General features: G+C 32.3%; 1 protein-coding gene across 2 annotated transcripts; it reads right to left on the bottom strand.

Annotated features, from left to right (window-relative positions):
* Window positions 1–8,697: 8,697 nt before the first annotated feature.
* LOC122276434 (serine/threonine/tyrosine-protein kinase HT1) lies at window positions 8,698–12,406 on the bottom strand. 2 transcript variants are annotated; one of them, XM_043086141.1, is made up of 4 exons: window positions 11,944–12,406; window positions 10,505–11,631; window positions 9,840–10,295; window positions 8,698–9,113 (listed from the first exon to the last, which is right to left on the bottom strand). In XM_043086141.1, exons 2-4 carry the CDS (start codon window positions 11,366–11,368, stop codon window positions 8,841–8,843), a joined length of 1,593 nt encoding a protein of 530 aa, XP_042942075.1. In that variant the 5' UTR covers window positions 11,369–11,631; window positions 11,944–12,406; the 3' UTR covers window positions 8,698–8,840. The 2 variants fall into 2 exon arrangements, with proteins under 2 accessions (XP_042942075.1, XP_042942076.1); XM_043086142.1 differs by having other exon boundaries at window positions 12,052–12,406.
* Window positions 12,407–15,152: the final 2,746 nt, after the last annotated feature.

Raw genomic sequence — 15,152 nt, 5'->3', positions numbered from 1 at the left:
TCTATCTCATGTAAGGTCATTCGATCAAACCCTGCAACTGCTTGAATGAACAGATAAGATGCATGCATGCATGGAAGCCAAGCAAGCTCAGTTATGTAATTTTTTTTTTTTTTTCCTTTTAAGTTTGTTGTGCATAGATAGTCGTATATATAGACCCCAAGTTCAAATTTATGCCCTGTAAGGCTCTGTACGTACGTAAACGTCGCACACATGAATTAATGGATATTCGAATACTTATATAAATCAATGAATCATTCATTTTCTATCTAATATTGTTTGTTTTATCGTTGAAATATTGCGCGCCCTGGTAAGCCGCATAATAACGTGGAAATTATAGCACCGACAAAGCCATGATGTTCATTGATCAAGGGACAAAAAGATCGTGAAAGATCCGTAACAAGTATTGCTTGCATGCATCATGATCCATGACCAAAAGCTAAAGAAAAAAAATCCCGTCGACGGTCGTGTGATCAAGCCTGCAGCCATCATCATGAGTGTACGTGTAATTACAATATTGCATTAAAACTGATAATATCAAACAATGTTTGTTGAAATGTTTGTTTGGCTCGACTTTGCCTCAGCGCGAAGGCTGCAGCTAGCCTCGTGAAACATGCACAATTATTTAAGCAGCAGTACTGTTAATAAAGCAACCGGCCAAGACATGCAAATGCACACACTTTCGAATACAAGACAAAAAAATTGTCAAACGATTTTAATTGCTAGATTTGCACACCTCAACTGATATCAGCTTGACATTCTCAATCATCGATCAGTTTGCATGATATTCCGGCCATCAAGCTCACAAATGAAGGATTTTTCCTATTTTTTCACGTGTAGTACATTTGACTTGAATATCGATCAATATTCATCGGATCAATATACGCCGGAATTAATCTCTTATTACCTATAAAAAATATATATATATATTGGCTAATGCTCAACTTTCCCTAGCAAAACCATAAGCTCAATACCAAAATATAAGCAAGAAATCACCTTGACAACTTGTTCATATTCTCTTGAAAATCCAAAACTCTAAGAAAAAAATTGAATCAACAAAATAAAAAGATCTACTTCTTAAAAATATTACAAAAAACCCATTACAGGTGAAGGCATGGGAAAAACATATTGGGATATTATAAGCCTAAATATATCCCATACGGCCTGTATCGTTGCTATGGTCTTTGTATCAATAAACTTCTGTGCAACAAGCCAAAGCATCTTTTTGAAGCCAGGACCAGCATTGACAATGTACATTTGATGCAATGTCTGTGGATTTATTGAAACAGTTATATATAAGCAATACAATATTTGAAAACCAAATATAATTGGGAAAACTCCAATACCTTGGGATAGTAACTGTTGTCAATTTTTATCTTGGCAGCCAAGAGATTTGTAGCAGTCCAGGTAGAACAAAACATAATTATCAATTGGCAGCTAAAATCTTGGAAAGAAGTACTTGCAAGTTACACAAGGAACCAACCATTAGTAGAATAAAAAGTTTTTTAAGTTCTATCCATGATATAATTAGTATTTTATTATTGTCCAAACCTATTAACAGTGTGATCTAAAGTATCCCAGCATGATGACAGTGTATAGAGTAGCAACGCTGAATCTAGATCAGATTGAACTCTTAAACATATTGAACAATACAAACCAGTGGTAATTTCAACCTACCCCTCCTAAAAAACCAGCAAAGTTAGCAAAACTTTACTGAGATTCTCCTATGACCGGCCCAATTCGGTTTGACAAAGACTTTCTAGCCGAAAATTCAACTTATCAAGCCCTACACATCCAATATTGTTGTTGAAACCATCCAATACCTTTTATATATATTGGTATGCCCTGATTGTGATGAATAATTACTAATCAAAATTAAAAAAAAAAATACCATTTATTAAAAATACCATTTATTTAATATCAAAACTCCATAAACATTTGTCCCTAACAAGACCAAAATCGGGGGGTAAAATTCAAGAATACTTCCCCAATCCCAAACTAAAAATAGCAATAAAAAAGAAAAAAAATAAACAATAACAAAAGTTCAAAAAACAACTTCTCTATTCTAGAAGACCAATATCCATAAGAACCAAAATATGTACAAACTCATCAAAAGCTCACATATTTGAACGCATAAATATCAAAAAAATGAACTACAAACAAAAAGTAAACAAAACCCATAGAAATTAAACACAAAAACCCTAAATGTAAGACTATTTACACATACGTAAATGCACGAAACAGAGGTCCAGCAAACCCACAAAAATCCAAATTCGAAGTACGAGATGCCAAAAATATTAACACAAAATCCGGCTAGCAAATTTCTATCAAGCAGGCTTCTATCAATTGCGATTTCCATCAAGCTCTAGGAATCCATTTAAAAACCTCATAAAAATATTAAAAAAATTAATCTTAATACAAGAAAATATAACTTCGAAATCACAAAAAACCTAAAATAAAAAAAAAAAAAAATGAGAAATACTGGACAAATTTAACCCTTTAGAAGCAATGTTTTGGAAAGTATAAGATGAGTGTTATGGTTAGCAATGGTAGTAGAGGAATGGAGGCGCTAGAGGGCTTTGGAGTAACGCTGAATGAGGGATTTGAACACTCTGAGGGAGATTTTGAGGGTTGGCATAAGCCATTGACGAGACACATCGAGAACTCTCATGTGGAAGACGAAGCAAGAGCGATGAATACGAAAAGACGCTTATTGCTGGAATCGTTATTTTCCTTTCTCATAAATATTCTTTTATAGCAACCAATGAGACAAGTGAAGTTTGATGGCCCAGACGAATTTAATGGAAAGTTAACAAAAAATAATTAAAATTACTGTAATTCCGTTAATACAAGAAATTTCTATTTAATAAGCTCTTTATATATATAAAGATAAAAGATGTGTATATATGCATGTGTTGCATGTGTTCTATTGCCTGCCAGCTGGTTTAACTTTGTATTTATCACAACCTTAGAATAGTTCTGGTTGTCGTTGATAGGTATATGTGCAGAAAACTTCAAGAAAGCACTGCATGCATAAAAAACACAGATAATAAAAAGAGAGCGAGGCTAGCTCTCTATATAAAGACAATTATCTCATTTAAAAAAATATATAAAGACAATAATCCCTTCCTTGAGAGGTAAAACTAAATGGGCCATCTCACTTTAGAATTTAAGGTAAAATGCGAGGCAGAGAATCAGACACATCCTCTTGCTTCTAGATTGAAACAACCTAGTTAATGATGTTCCAGCTTGTGGCCTGGGTTTTCTTTCTGAATGTTTTTGAAGAATAATAATAGAGTTACAACTTAATTACTATTCATCTACTATTATTTTTATATTTAATTTTTTTTTAAAATTTTATTTTACTTAATGATTAAGAAAATGAGTATTAATAAAATTACATTTTTTTTAAAGTTTTTCTCAGTGATTAAAGATGTTAAAAAAGTATTTAAAAATAATAAATAAATAAATAAAATTTGAAATAAACTTGAGTAATAGATGAACACCCGTTTTTCAAACATGCAAAAAGTTGAAAAGTTACAAGATACATCAAGAACTTAATTATTTCAAAGGATTGGGATCTGCAGCGCTATTAATCCAGATATATAATTGGTCTTATAATTGGGCGGCCACGTTGTAAACATTTATATATCATCGTCGCATGTCTCATGCCTGTCGGCTTCCTTGGAAGCTTGTCTCAGGTCTTCACAGACTTTCAGGAATCGATTTTTTAACGGCCGAATTAATATAGTTGATAGAACAACTTTTACGGTCAAGATGACGGCTGAGAGGTCTCCCACTAGAGCCCCTCTTCCTCCTTCCTAATGAAATACCCTTTTATCTGTTTATTTTATTATATGATACACGTCCAGTACTAATCCAGTCACGACCATGTAAGTTTTAATTAGAACAGCTATAAAATAGTTTATTTTTGCTCTGAATTAATCTCGTACTAACCTAAACCTTGTTTTTTTTGGGTCCAAATAATAAATAAGATACCTGTCCATTCCAATTAGAAAAACAAAAAGTGATAATATTCCAGCACATTTTCACAGGAGTAGTGCTACATCCCCGAGAACCCACCCAAAAAGGTAAAAGAAGTTTTTTTATTTATTTTTTATTTTTTTCATTCATTTTTTTTTATATTCTTAGATATTTTTTAAAAAATCACAACATCACTAAAAAAACATTTCCTTAATCATTAAGATTAAAAATTAAAAATTAAAAATTAAAAAAATAGTGACTTGGGACGCAAATTCGAGTCCCAAAACATTTTTGTTGTCACGGATCATTATCATTTATCAGGATCACTTACGTACGTGAAAACATATCATGTGGGAGCCGAGAAAAAAAAAACATATCATGTGGAAAAATATTTTAACCACAAAGAGATTATATAAAAGTAAACTCATAAACTGATGTGACTTGATGTGATACGTCATATTATAAAGTTATTTTTATTACAAAACCGATCTAACGAATTCTATGAATCAACATCAGTTTATGAGTTTATTTTGTATAATTTCTTTGTATCTATAACAATTCTCTATCATGTGCTGTGAGAAATGATATTCCCCGCTCACCTTTTTTTATTTTTTATTTTTATTTAGTGATTAATGAAGTATTTTTTAATGATATTATGAATTTTTTTTATAAAAAATATTTAAAAGTGTAAAAAAAAAATACATAAAAAAAAATAACAAAAGAACTACATATAACTAATGGTTACAGCAGTGGACGCAGCATCATCCTATGTGCCATATTGAGTTGGGGAAATTATTTTTGTCCTTGTTTGCTGTCCTTGTTTGCTGATTAAGCAAAGAGTAATGGTGTTTCATGAATTTGTTGATTCATTTTAGCCGTTTATGTATTTTAATTTTTTATTGTTATTTATTTTTTTACTTAATAGTTAAAAAAGTAAATATTAATAGATTAATAGATTTTTTTATTTTTAAAAAATATTTAACAAAATATATTTAAAAAAAAATTAAAAAACTTCGTTTAAGTACCTGTAGAGCACGCCCAACGTCATGGTAACACGACTCTTAAGTAAAAGCACGACTGGGCACTTACCTTTTTGCTCTAAAAGTTTATTGGATTAGGGAAGTCATTAGTCAAGTCCAACACCAATAAAAGGACCCAAGACTAATTAATACATTAAAAAAAGAAAAAGGAAAAACACATAGAAAGCTCTGCTCAATTACTCAAAATTCAAGTTGTCAATATTTGGTAGGAACGTAGGCAATTTCTTAGAATTGAGTACATTGAGAAGGTAGAAAACAATAATCTGATCTTGTGAATTCTTGAATCCCACTTATATTATTGGCGTTTCTCTCTTCTATTCGATTCTTCATGTTATGCTAATGCCTAAAAACTCATTGTATTATTATATGAAAGAATAGTACAAACTACAAAGACTAGACCTTGGTTCTTTGCATTAATTGGGTCTTTTGTATTTTAACCATACTTTGAATTCTATGCCGTTCTCTACCCGATATAGTACTCTATATTCTTATTCCATTTTATTTCAATTTTTGGTCTGTTTAGGCGGCTAATTTCATACTACATCCGGTCCAGATTATTTGAATGGAAATTTTATAATTTTCTTGAGTTTATATAACATTTTTGTAAATTTTAAATCTATATTACATTCATGTAATTTTAAAATCCAAAAAGAATTTATATAATTTTTTTTTTTGTAATTTTAAATATGTCTCTTCATTCTCTTACTCTTTTTTTTTTTTTTTTAAATCTCATTATTTTTAATAATTTATAGACTATATTTTTATCTTTGCTTTTAATTTTGTGTGTCAACTCAAGTTGGTAATTATTTTAATATTATCTCTTTATAATTATATCTCTATATTTTTTTAATGTTTTCAACGAATATTTATTTTAGAAAATTTTAATTCTTCCACATGTAATATATATATACCCACACAATACATATTTGATTGACACTTATATATATATATATATATATATGTATTTCCTTTATAAATTATGAATTTATTTAGTTAATCTTGAAGCAATACATTAAAACGTACCAATATCAGAATATTTAATTTCAATATTTAAAATTAAAATAATCGCATAAATAAAATTTAAAACATTCATTTTAACCTTACCTAACAACGCACCACCGCCTTCTTTCTCTTTTGTTTTTACTTTCCTCGTACTTTCCTCAAATAAAAAAAAAGGAGGAAGACATAGTGGGGAGAGAAATGAGTGTTTTAACCGTGAATCATGTCCCATTGCCAGATTTCACCAACCATTTACCGCATTCAGCTTAAACAAAAAACAAAAACTGTTATATGCTTTAATGCATGATCTGCATTTTGCAAACAGTTTTCAACCAGCCAATAGGCTCCTTAGTCCTTCCTACGAGCTTTCAATCAAATTGATCACTGACAATTGCGTTGCACTAGAAGCCTACATGAACTTCTGAAGATCGAAGATCATGGAGTTCCTCCCAACAATATATTTTAGAGACTCATCCTAAAATTTGGAAGCTGACTATAATTCCATTCGATACAAAAGAAGACCTTATAGAGGAAGAAACAAGTTGATGATAGATGCACGTCCATACCTATTGAGAATATTGAGCTCCCGTCAGAATAATTGTAGGAGTTCTTCTTAATTATGTTCTGATACACAATTCTGTTGGGTGCGATTTTATAAAGAAAAATTGTATTTACAAGCTGGTGAAGATAACACACTTATAAATGAAGTACTTATATGTATGATATAGTTTAAATTTGAAAATTTAAAATTTATCATTTCAGCGATATATATTATGTGCTCTATACTCCGACTTGAAAACAGAATAACTCTTATATAAATCCCAAAATGATTTTGCTTTATCATTAAAAACATTATTGCTTTAATAGAATATTTCAATCTTTATCACCTCTTCTAAGATATAAATAATATGAAAAAGTTCTAAAAATTTGAAAAATTGTTAGACACTAGACAAAGGATTATAAAAACTCTAATCACGTAATTACTTCAGGATGTAGAGATAGTCTTCGAATCATTTGAGCATGTATTTTGGGAGAAGGTTTAGACCATGTTTGGATGTTAAATTGTGAATAGTAATATTTTGTAAATCCTATAAAGATGGATTAAATTTTTTAGATTAATGAGATTAATTTAGCTTTTTAGGTTGAAATGAGTTATAAATTTTTTATAGATCCCATCAATAATTAATTTGAAATGAATTGGATTTAGTTCAAAAATCGAAAACAACTTCAGTCATTTGCTTTCCAATACCGTACAACTGCAGCGTTTAAAACAACCCCATCCTAGTCCATATTTGTGAGCTTCATTGAGCCAGTCCAAGTTGCATTTTGCTTGAGGCCCATGTAACCCTTTTGCGTGTCATACAAAATATTCCATTCGACACAATAATATGGACTGAATTTATATTTACCACGGATTCAATGAAGCCAATCGGCCTATTAGTATTAGTTACATTATTGAATTTGCACAAAATTTGATGGCCCTTTTCAATTTGATGGGCTTTTTCTTAAAACCATCCGAGGCCCAAGCAACCACTTTACGTGTCATGCAACTTAAGAAGAACAAGTCAATTTTGGCAACTTGATATTGACACTAAAATAAAGTAACAATCAAACTAAGAAACTTGCACTAAAATTCAACGTGATTTTCAAGGCCAGCTAAGCAGTTGCATTGTATCTGGCACCAATTTAGGGTATGCTCCACCTGCTCAACGGGAGTTCTGGTGGTGCATTCACATTCGCATTCACAGATTAAAGAAAATTGAAAGACAGAGAGAATCAGAAACAATAACAACTTGAACAAAAGTAGATTGTTCTTAAATCGGCCTTCATGTATGCTTGGTGAGTGCATACAAATGCATATGCTCACCAAACTCTTTAACAATTTGATGTGGGGATCTGAAAAAAATCTCATTAGGGATGATAGAGCTACAGTGGTTTTAGCAAGAGAAAAATCTAGGCAAAGCTGATACAGAGGAATTTCATGACCACCTAAAAAGCAGAGTACTCATTCCATGCACAAACTCTGAGAGGACAGTTTCATCCAAAACATGATCGAATGAACCCAGTTTGTGCTCCTAATAATATCCAGGTTATGGAACAGGCACGGAGAGAACGTGTGAATCTCAGCCACTCCTGCTCCTTTTCCTTTTCTGGTCATAGATCCTAGTACCCACAGGTTGATATAACCAGTATCCTAGAGAAAAGACACGGAAAGATCGTGTGTAGACCATGCATGTGCATGTTTGTTTATGCTCATATGCATTTACGTGAAAGGTATGCTACTTAAGACTAGTCACATGGATAATAGCATAGGACTACTGTCATCACCACCAATTTGATGACATTATTTATGGGACAGGGGTCAATCCCTTTTGCTGGACCCAAAAGGGCAAAAAACGTCTTAAAATGTGTCGTATGAAATTAACTTACACCAGAATAACTTATTTTCAATAATACTTGTAAAAAATCCCTATCGATAGAACCCATTCTATTTTCTTTTGGGGTTTGGTCTTTTTTCCCCCTTCTTTTTTGTAAGTTCAATTAAAGAAAATCAACAATGATTCAAGCAAATTGGTGTGAAAATAAAATAGTAAGATAGACCAAGTGTCCCAGGAAGGGGGGGCACACACACTAAGTTGATTGTCATCCGTTTTGAATTTAGTGTAAATAAAAGAGATTTTCACGCCAATGCATGCCTACTAATCTATTCATTCAACTTCACATGAATGTAGAATAATGCAATAAGAGAGGCTTAAAAAACAAACCTTCTTTTAATTACAATGACCTATTCAGCTATAAAGGCCAGGTCCTATGAAAGATTCATGTGAATTTAGGTTTAGGCATTGATGAACTATTAGGATGCACGGGACCAAGCTTTTGGATCCAATGAAGAAGCCCTTTCTTATGATCTTGGCAAGTAGGATTTTGTACCAGACTTAGGGTTCCATCACGGGCAAGTGAAGACTCAAATTGCTCCAACACCTTCACAATCTGCCAAAAATCCGGCCTTTTCTCCGGTTGCAAGGACCAGCATTGCTCAATTAAAGCTCGCATGGCAGGTGGACAGTCCCCTGGGATAATAGGTCTCAAATTCTGAAAATGCAAAATTTACTGGTGTTATAATTGCTTCCATAAAACACATCTAATTGTGATTCACAAGAGTTAGGTAACACGGGAAGAAAACCGGAGTACTAAATACAAGGAGAATGTGGTTCGGTTAAAATCGATTCTCATTTCAAGTGCAGATTAAAAGTTAATGGTCATTCTATGTCACGATCATCTAATACTAAAAAATAAGTTAACATGCTTGAGTAAATTGTCTCCCGTTTGGTTACATAAATGAGATGAGATGAGATGAGATGAGATGAAATGTTTTAAATAGTAATGAATAAAATATTGTTATAATATAATTTTTTAATATTAATTTTGTATTGAGATTTGAAAAGGTAAAATTATTTATTATATTTTGTATGGGGATTTGAAAAAATTGTAATGATGAGTTGAGATGAGATGAGTTTTTTGGTTTTGTGTATCCAATCCGGGCTTCGAATGACACATTGATAAAACAAAGTCAGTCTGCGTTTATTTTTAACAATCTTTTTTGTTGAAACTTCAATTATGCGCAAATTAACTTCCAAATACAAGAAGACTGAAATCTAATGGCAAGGAAGACAAACCCAAGGGAGGAAAAACAAAAAGAAAGAGAGACGGCGAGTCTTTTTCCCATCAATTTGTAAGCAATTCTGTACATATAGATCACATGGCACAACTAGAAAATTCAGAAAGATCAAGAGACTAAGAAAAAAAGCAGGAACAAACCTTAATTACTACTGCAAAAGCAGCCTGTACGGGATTCATGTCCTCATAGGGGATCGTTCCAGCCACCATTTCCCACAGGATGAGCCCAAAACTGTACACATCAACCCTTCGCCCGTAGGATTTATGTTTAATCATCTCGGGTGCCATCCAGCGATAAGTTCCAGGGTCATCAGCTAAAGAATCACAGTACACCTCCTCGCAAGCTATACCAAAATCAGCAATTTTCATGCGGAAGTCTTGGTCAATAAGGACATTTTCTGGTTTAAGATCTCGATGAATTACGCCATTGGAGTGAATGTATTCCATTCCACGAGCAATATCCAGAGCAATTGCGATTAGTTTGTGTAAAGGAAGTGATTTATGCTCAAGCTTATGTAAATATGCCCTCAAGGAACCTTCTGATAGATATTCTGTGATGACACAATAAACTGGTGGCTTTCTGCATGCTGCTACAAACTGTGATAAAAATAAATTCAAAAACCAATAACGAATTAAAAAACTTAAGGCTTAGCAAATATGTGATCAACACATTAAAAAACTGAATAAGCCAGAGGACAATTTCTGTCGTAAAGCATATAGGAATACGGAATAACAGACCCCGCCGCGCGGGGGGGGGGGGGGGGGGGGGGGGGGGGGGGGGTGTGAAATAGAAGAAGTTTGATAACCTTTATGACATTTTGATGGTAGAGACGAGATAGAAGAGTGACTTCCCTATTAAATTGCTTCTCTAACCGAGCCCCCAAGGCTCCATTTTCGTCATCATCAGGCACCCGAATAATTTTAACCGCAACAGGTTCGTCGTTGTATATCCCGTGGTAAAGCCGACTATGAGCCCCGTGGGCAAACTTCAACCCCAGAAACAGCTTAGACAGATCAACACTCCATTCATATGCTGTTTCCACAGCATTAACCCTCCCTCCACCGTGATCAAAATACCTTGCCCACGACAACTCCTTCCGGGACTTTGACTTTTCATTAACTTTCAGCGAGGCTAAGTGCCTAAGCGGACTAGTATTCGACCGAGATGGGGAATTGGTATCCGTATTCATAAATCCCTTTTCCGATTCCCTTCTCCTGGGAAACGGAGTGGTGAATCTCTTTCGCTCAGACCTTGCTTCCTTAAACTCATCAGAGAGCACGGTTTCAGGTGAAGGGGACAACGATCTCTGCTTGTTTGTAATAGGATTCCGCCGTATCTTCGAATTACTGGGAATCGATTTCTCATTAGTAGCAGTCGTTCCGGGCCTTGATTTCAAACCTGCATACCGGTCAGGCTGTACTGAAAATGGAATAGAGATCAATCTAGAAGAGTCCAATCGATGACAAACTGTATGAGAGAACTTTGCTCTCCTAATCCAGGAATTAGCTTCTTCTTCCATTTTTCCGTCGTGGTAATTCGTTGAAACTCTACAAGACCTTACACCCACAAACCTCCGCAATCTTCTTCCCTCTAGCTGAGCAGAAGGGTCAATCTCAAACGATACTATATGAATTTCGAAGCTCCAGAAACCAAATTTCCTAAAACCCATCAACCACCATTGACAAATTGGCTACTAAAAATCAAATCTTTCCTTCATGAAAATCAAAGAACCATTGAAATCCTTGAAAACCGACCATGAATGAGACAGCCCCAAAACGTACTTTCATCTTCATCAGAAGAAAAATCCCTCGAAGTCGAAACCCATCATAGCCCATCCAAACACAGACCTCCCAGACATCAGAATTTGCTCATCACGGCCTAACCCAACAAACCCCTTTGGCTTCAAAGTCAAATCCCACCTTCCGTAAAAGCCTGGAAAATCCCAAACAAATACCCACTAAATAAATCAATTAAAAAAAAAACTCTCAACAATAAAATAATAGAAAAAAGCCTAAAACACGGAAGGGTAAACTCGTGCATATTGACAACTAGAAAAACTCATCATTGTAGACCCCATTAATCACAGAAGAAACCCAATAATTGGGTCCAGAGAATGATAAACCCAAAATATATATAAATATATATATATTACAAAACTAAGGAATACCCAGAGGCATAAATAACCCAATATACACAAAGAACAGGATAATAGGGCCTGAGAAGAAACACAAGCCACAAGCTCACCACGAGTGATGGTGACAAAATCACCGAGACTTTGAAGGGTATTTGACCATCAGCTTTACCAATCGATGACTAGAGTTACGATAGAAAGATTGATAGATTTTTTTTAACCTTTTCCCTCTCTAATTACGCTGTACAGTGTTTAAGCTATCAAACGTGTCGCATACGGAGGGCAACGGTGGCCGTAGATTCCATGGACCCGGCATAATTGGAGAGGTCTGTGAAGGTGCGATGGGTTCCGGAGTTGGGTTTTGGCGGCGGGGACCGCACAGAGAGGGTCAGAAAAGACGGAGAGGAGAGACAAGAGAGGAGAGACAATCGAAGAGAAGGAATTGTTAGATTAGGATTAATATAAGCACCCAAGGGGAAGGAGGAAGAATCCAAGTCTCTATCGAAGAGAATGAGGTACGGAGGATATTTTAGCTGTAAAGCCAGCCAAGGGTACGGGTTTCGCACGGGAACGTAGTGCTTGTGTGGATGCGAAAGGAACAGAAATATGTGTTTATAGAATATAAAACAGCGCAATTAGAAGATCCCCTGTATTTTTTATATTAAATATTCTAACTAAATTATTTATATTTATAAATATCATTCTTTAAATTATATAGCATAATTTCCTTTAATAAATAATTTTAAATTAAATCACTCGTATTTTCCGTTATTATCCTTAAAACATAATATTCTTATTTTTTTTTAATTAAAATTTTCACTTAATTATATTTTGAGTAGCAAATTCAAATAATTTGGTTAAAAAATGATGAATAATTTTATAAAAGTAGAGAATTCATACTTTGATAGTACTAAACTTAATCAATTTAATGAACAATGAGATTTATAGTTCTAAGATATGGAATAATGAGTTGATATTTCTAACATAAAAAAAAAAAAAAAAAAAAGTGAGGGAAAGGTAGATACTAGACATAAATTGAAACCACTTGTGTTAATAAAGTTTGATTTTTGGGCCATGAGATGAGTTTTGGATCAGTTAAATACTTTGAAGATGCTGTGGTGATGGGCCCACGTTTGGGACAGTAGCTAACTAAACATTCAGCAGCAAAAAGCTACTCATACGATCACATTTAAAGACAATTACTATGCTAGTCGTCCATATCTCTTCTTTTGCCAAAAAATAAAAAATAAAAATAAAAATAAAAAACTCTAACAGTATTATACTTGCAAGAAACTTGGTATTATTGATTATTTTGGGGTAATAAAGACTTTGATGTCATTTGAGCCATCAAGCTTTCCTATTCATAAGCCCCACGCATCACATATTTTATTTTTTTTATTTTTTAAAAAAATTTTAAATTTTTTTAAATTTATTTTTTAAAATTAATTAAATTTTTCTACCTATTATTTATATATTAAATATTTATTAAAAGAAAAAAAGAAAAAAATATATATATAATATATAGCGTATGAAGTTATGTTTAAAATTTTTCTTGAGCCATCAGACACGGTTGGGACCACCAGAACGATGGCATCGTCCGTATCTAACAATGGAAAAATAACTTTATAGCTTGGTACGTAGTATACAGTATAGGCAGGCTGAGTGGAATGGAGAGGGTGTCTGTCTGTCTAATCCACAAATACCCACTCTCTCTGTAAATTTATAAAACTTAATCCCTAGAAAGACCATCTATCTTAAAAATCATTTGACATATTTAGTTTGGATTTCGCTTTTGATAATGCAATCTCATATATAAATGAATTATAAAAATTATTTGCATAATCTTAGTGTATATAAGTTTCATGAATTTATTTAAAATAAATAAATAAATATTTGACCTACATGAAAATTTTCACTTTTTAATAATAAATTTCCTATTTTTTAATTGGGGTGTACGATGCCTAAACGCCGTAAATCAATCTAACATTACTCAGCAAATAAAAAGAAATACAGAGCAAATCCATCTAAGAAATTTATGTAAATCAAATTTTTGTACAATAAAAGTCGAGGAATAATTTTTTAAAAAAACCTAACTGATAACAAAAAGTAGCAATCCCATCGTATTGGCAGCCATTATTGGTGTAGATGGCAGAATTGGTATTGTTGCTATTTTAAGAGATTGGAAAGGCCTTGTTATCGACATTCTTCAGGGGTGAACAAAAATTTAAAAATTTGATTCCGATTATCTAATTCTCTTTTGAAAGTTTTTTCTTTAAAAAATTTTAAGTCGGAGTTGGAGGCAAAGCTAGACTCCAACTCCGCTCCAATTTCAATTCTGACTTCAATTCTGATATTGTACACATGTTATAAAAATATATATATATTTTTCTATACATTCATCATATATATTTTATATAACTATAACTTATATAGTTATTTAAATTCAATAATAGTATGAGCTAATTATTACTCCTAACCAATATACTTATAATATAAGTATACTAAATTGATTAATAATAGTGTATGACATATGTAAACATCTACCAATGTATAATAAACTAATGTAATAACTTGTAATACTAATGCACAAAGACTAGTTGTAATACTGATGTATATTAACTAATTTATAATAATATTTAATGCTAATGTACAAACACTAATCTATAAATTTATAATGACAAGTAATACTATTATACTAATATATAGTACTAGTTATTATACTTTAACTATTATACATTATAATTGCGTGTTATCATAAATTTATATTTTATATAACTATAACCTATAGAACACTGCTACGGCCACCGCTGGGAGCTCCTGCTGGGCCAAAAAAAAAAAAAAAACTTGTTTTTATGTTTTCTTTTTCACATCATTTTTTTAATACTTTTATATATTTAAAAAAATATAAAAAATTCACAATAATATTAAATAAATTTTTCTTAATCACTAAGAAAAAGAAAAAAAATAAAAAAATAAAAAGCTGGGAGCGGTAGCTCCCAACGGGGGATCTAGTATTATTCATAACTTATATAGTTAGTTAAATTCAATAATAATATGAGCTAATTATTGTTCCTAAATAATATAATTATACTATAATATAAATAAATTAAAGTGAGTCAATTAACTAATAATAGTGAATTGAAGTCTATTTCCAAAAAAAAAAAAAAAACCTAATAATAGTGTATGACATATATGTAAACATATACCGATGTATAATAAACTAATGTAATAACTTATAATACTATGTATAAAGACTAAGGTCTTGTTTGATTATACAATTCAGATGAGATGTTTTGTTAAAAATTAAATAAAATATTATTAT

The sequence above is a fragment of the Carya illinoinensis genome, chromosome 9, assembly GCF_018687715.1.
Source record: "Carya illinoinensis cultivar Pawnee chromosome 9, C.illinoinensisPawnee_v1, whole genome shotgun sequence".
NCBI classification, from domain to species: domain Eukaryota; kingdom Viridiplantae; phylum Streptophyta; class Magnoliopsida; order Fagales; family Juglandaceae; genus Carya; species Carya illinoinensis.
Note: the sequence above shows the minus strand (reverse complement) of the source record. Positions and strands in the feature narration are given on the sequence as shown.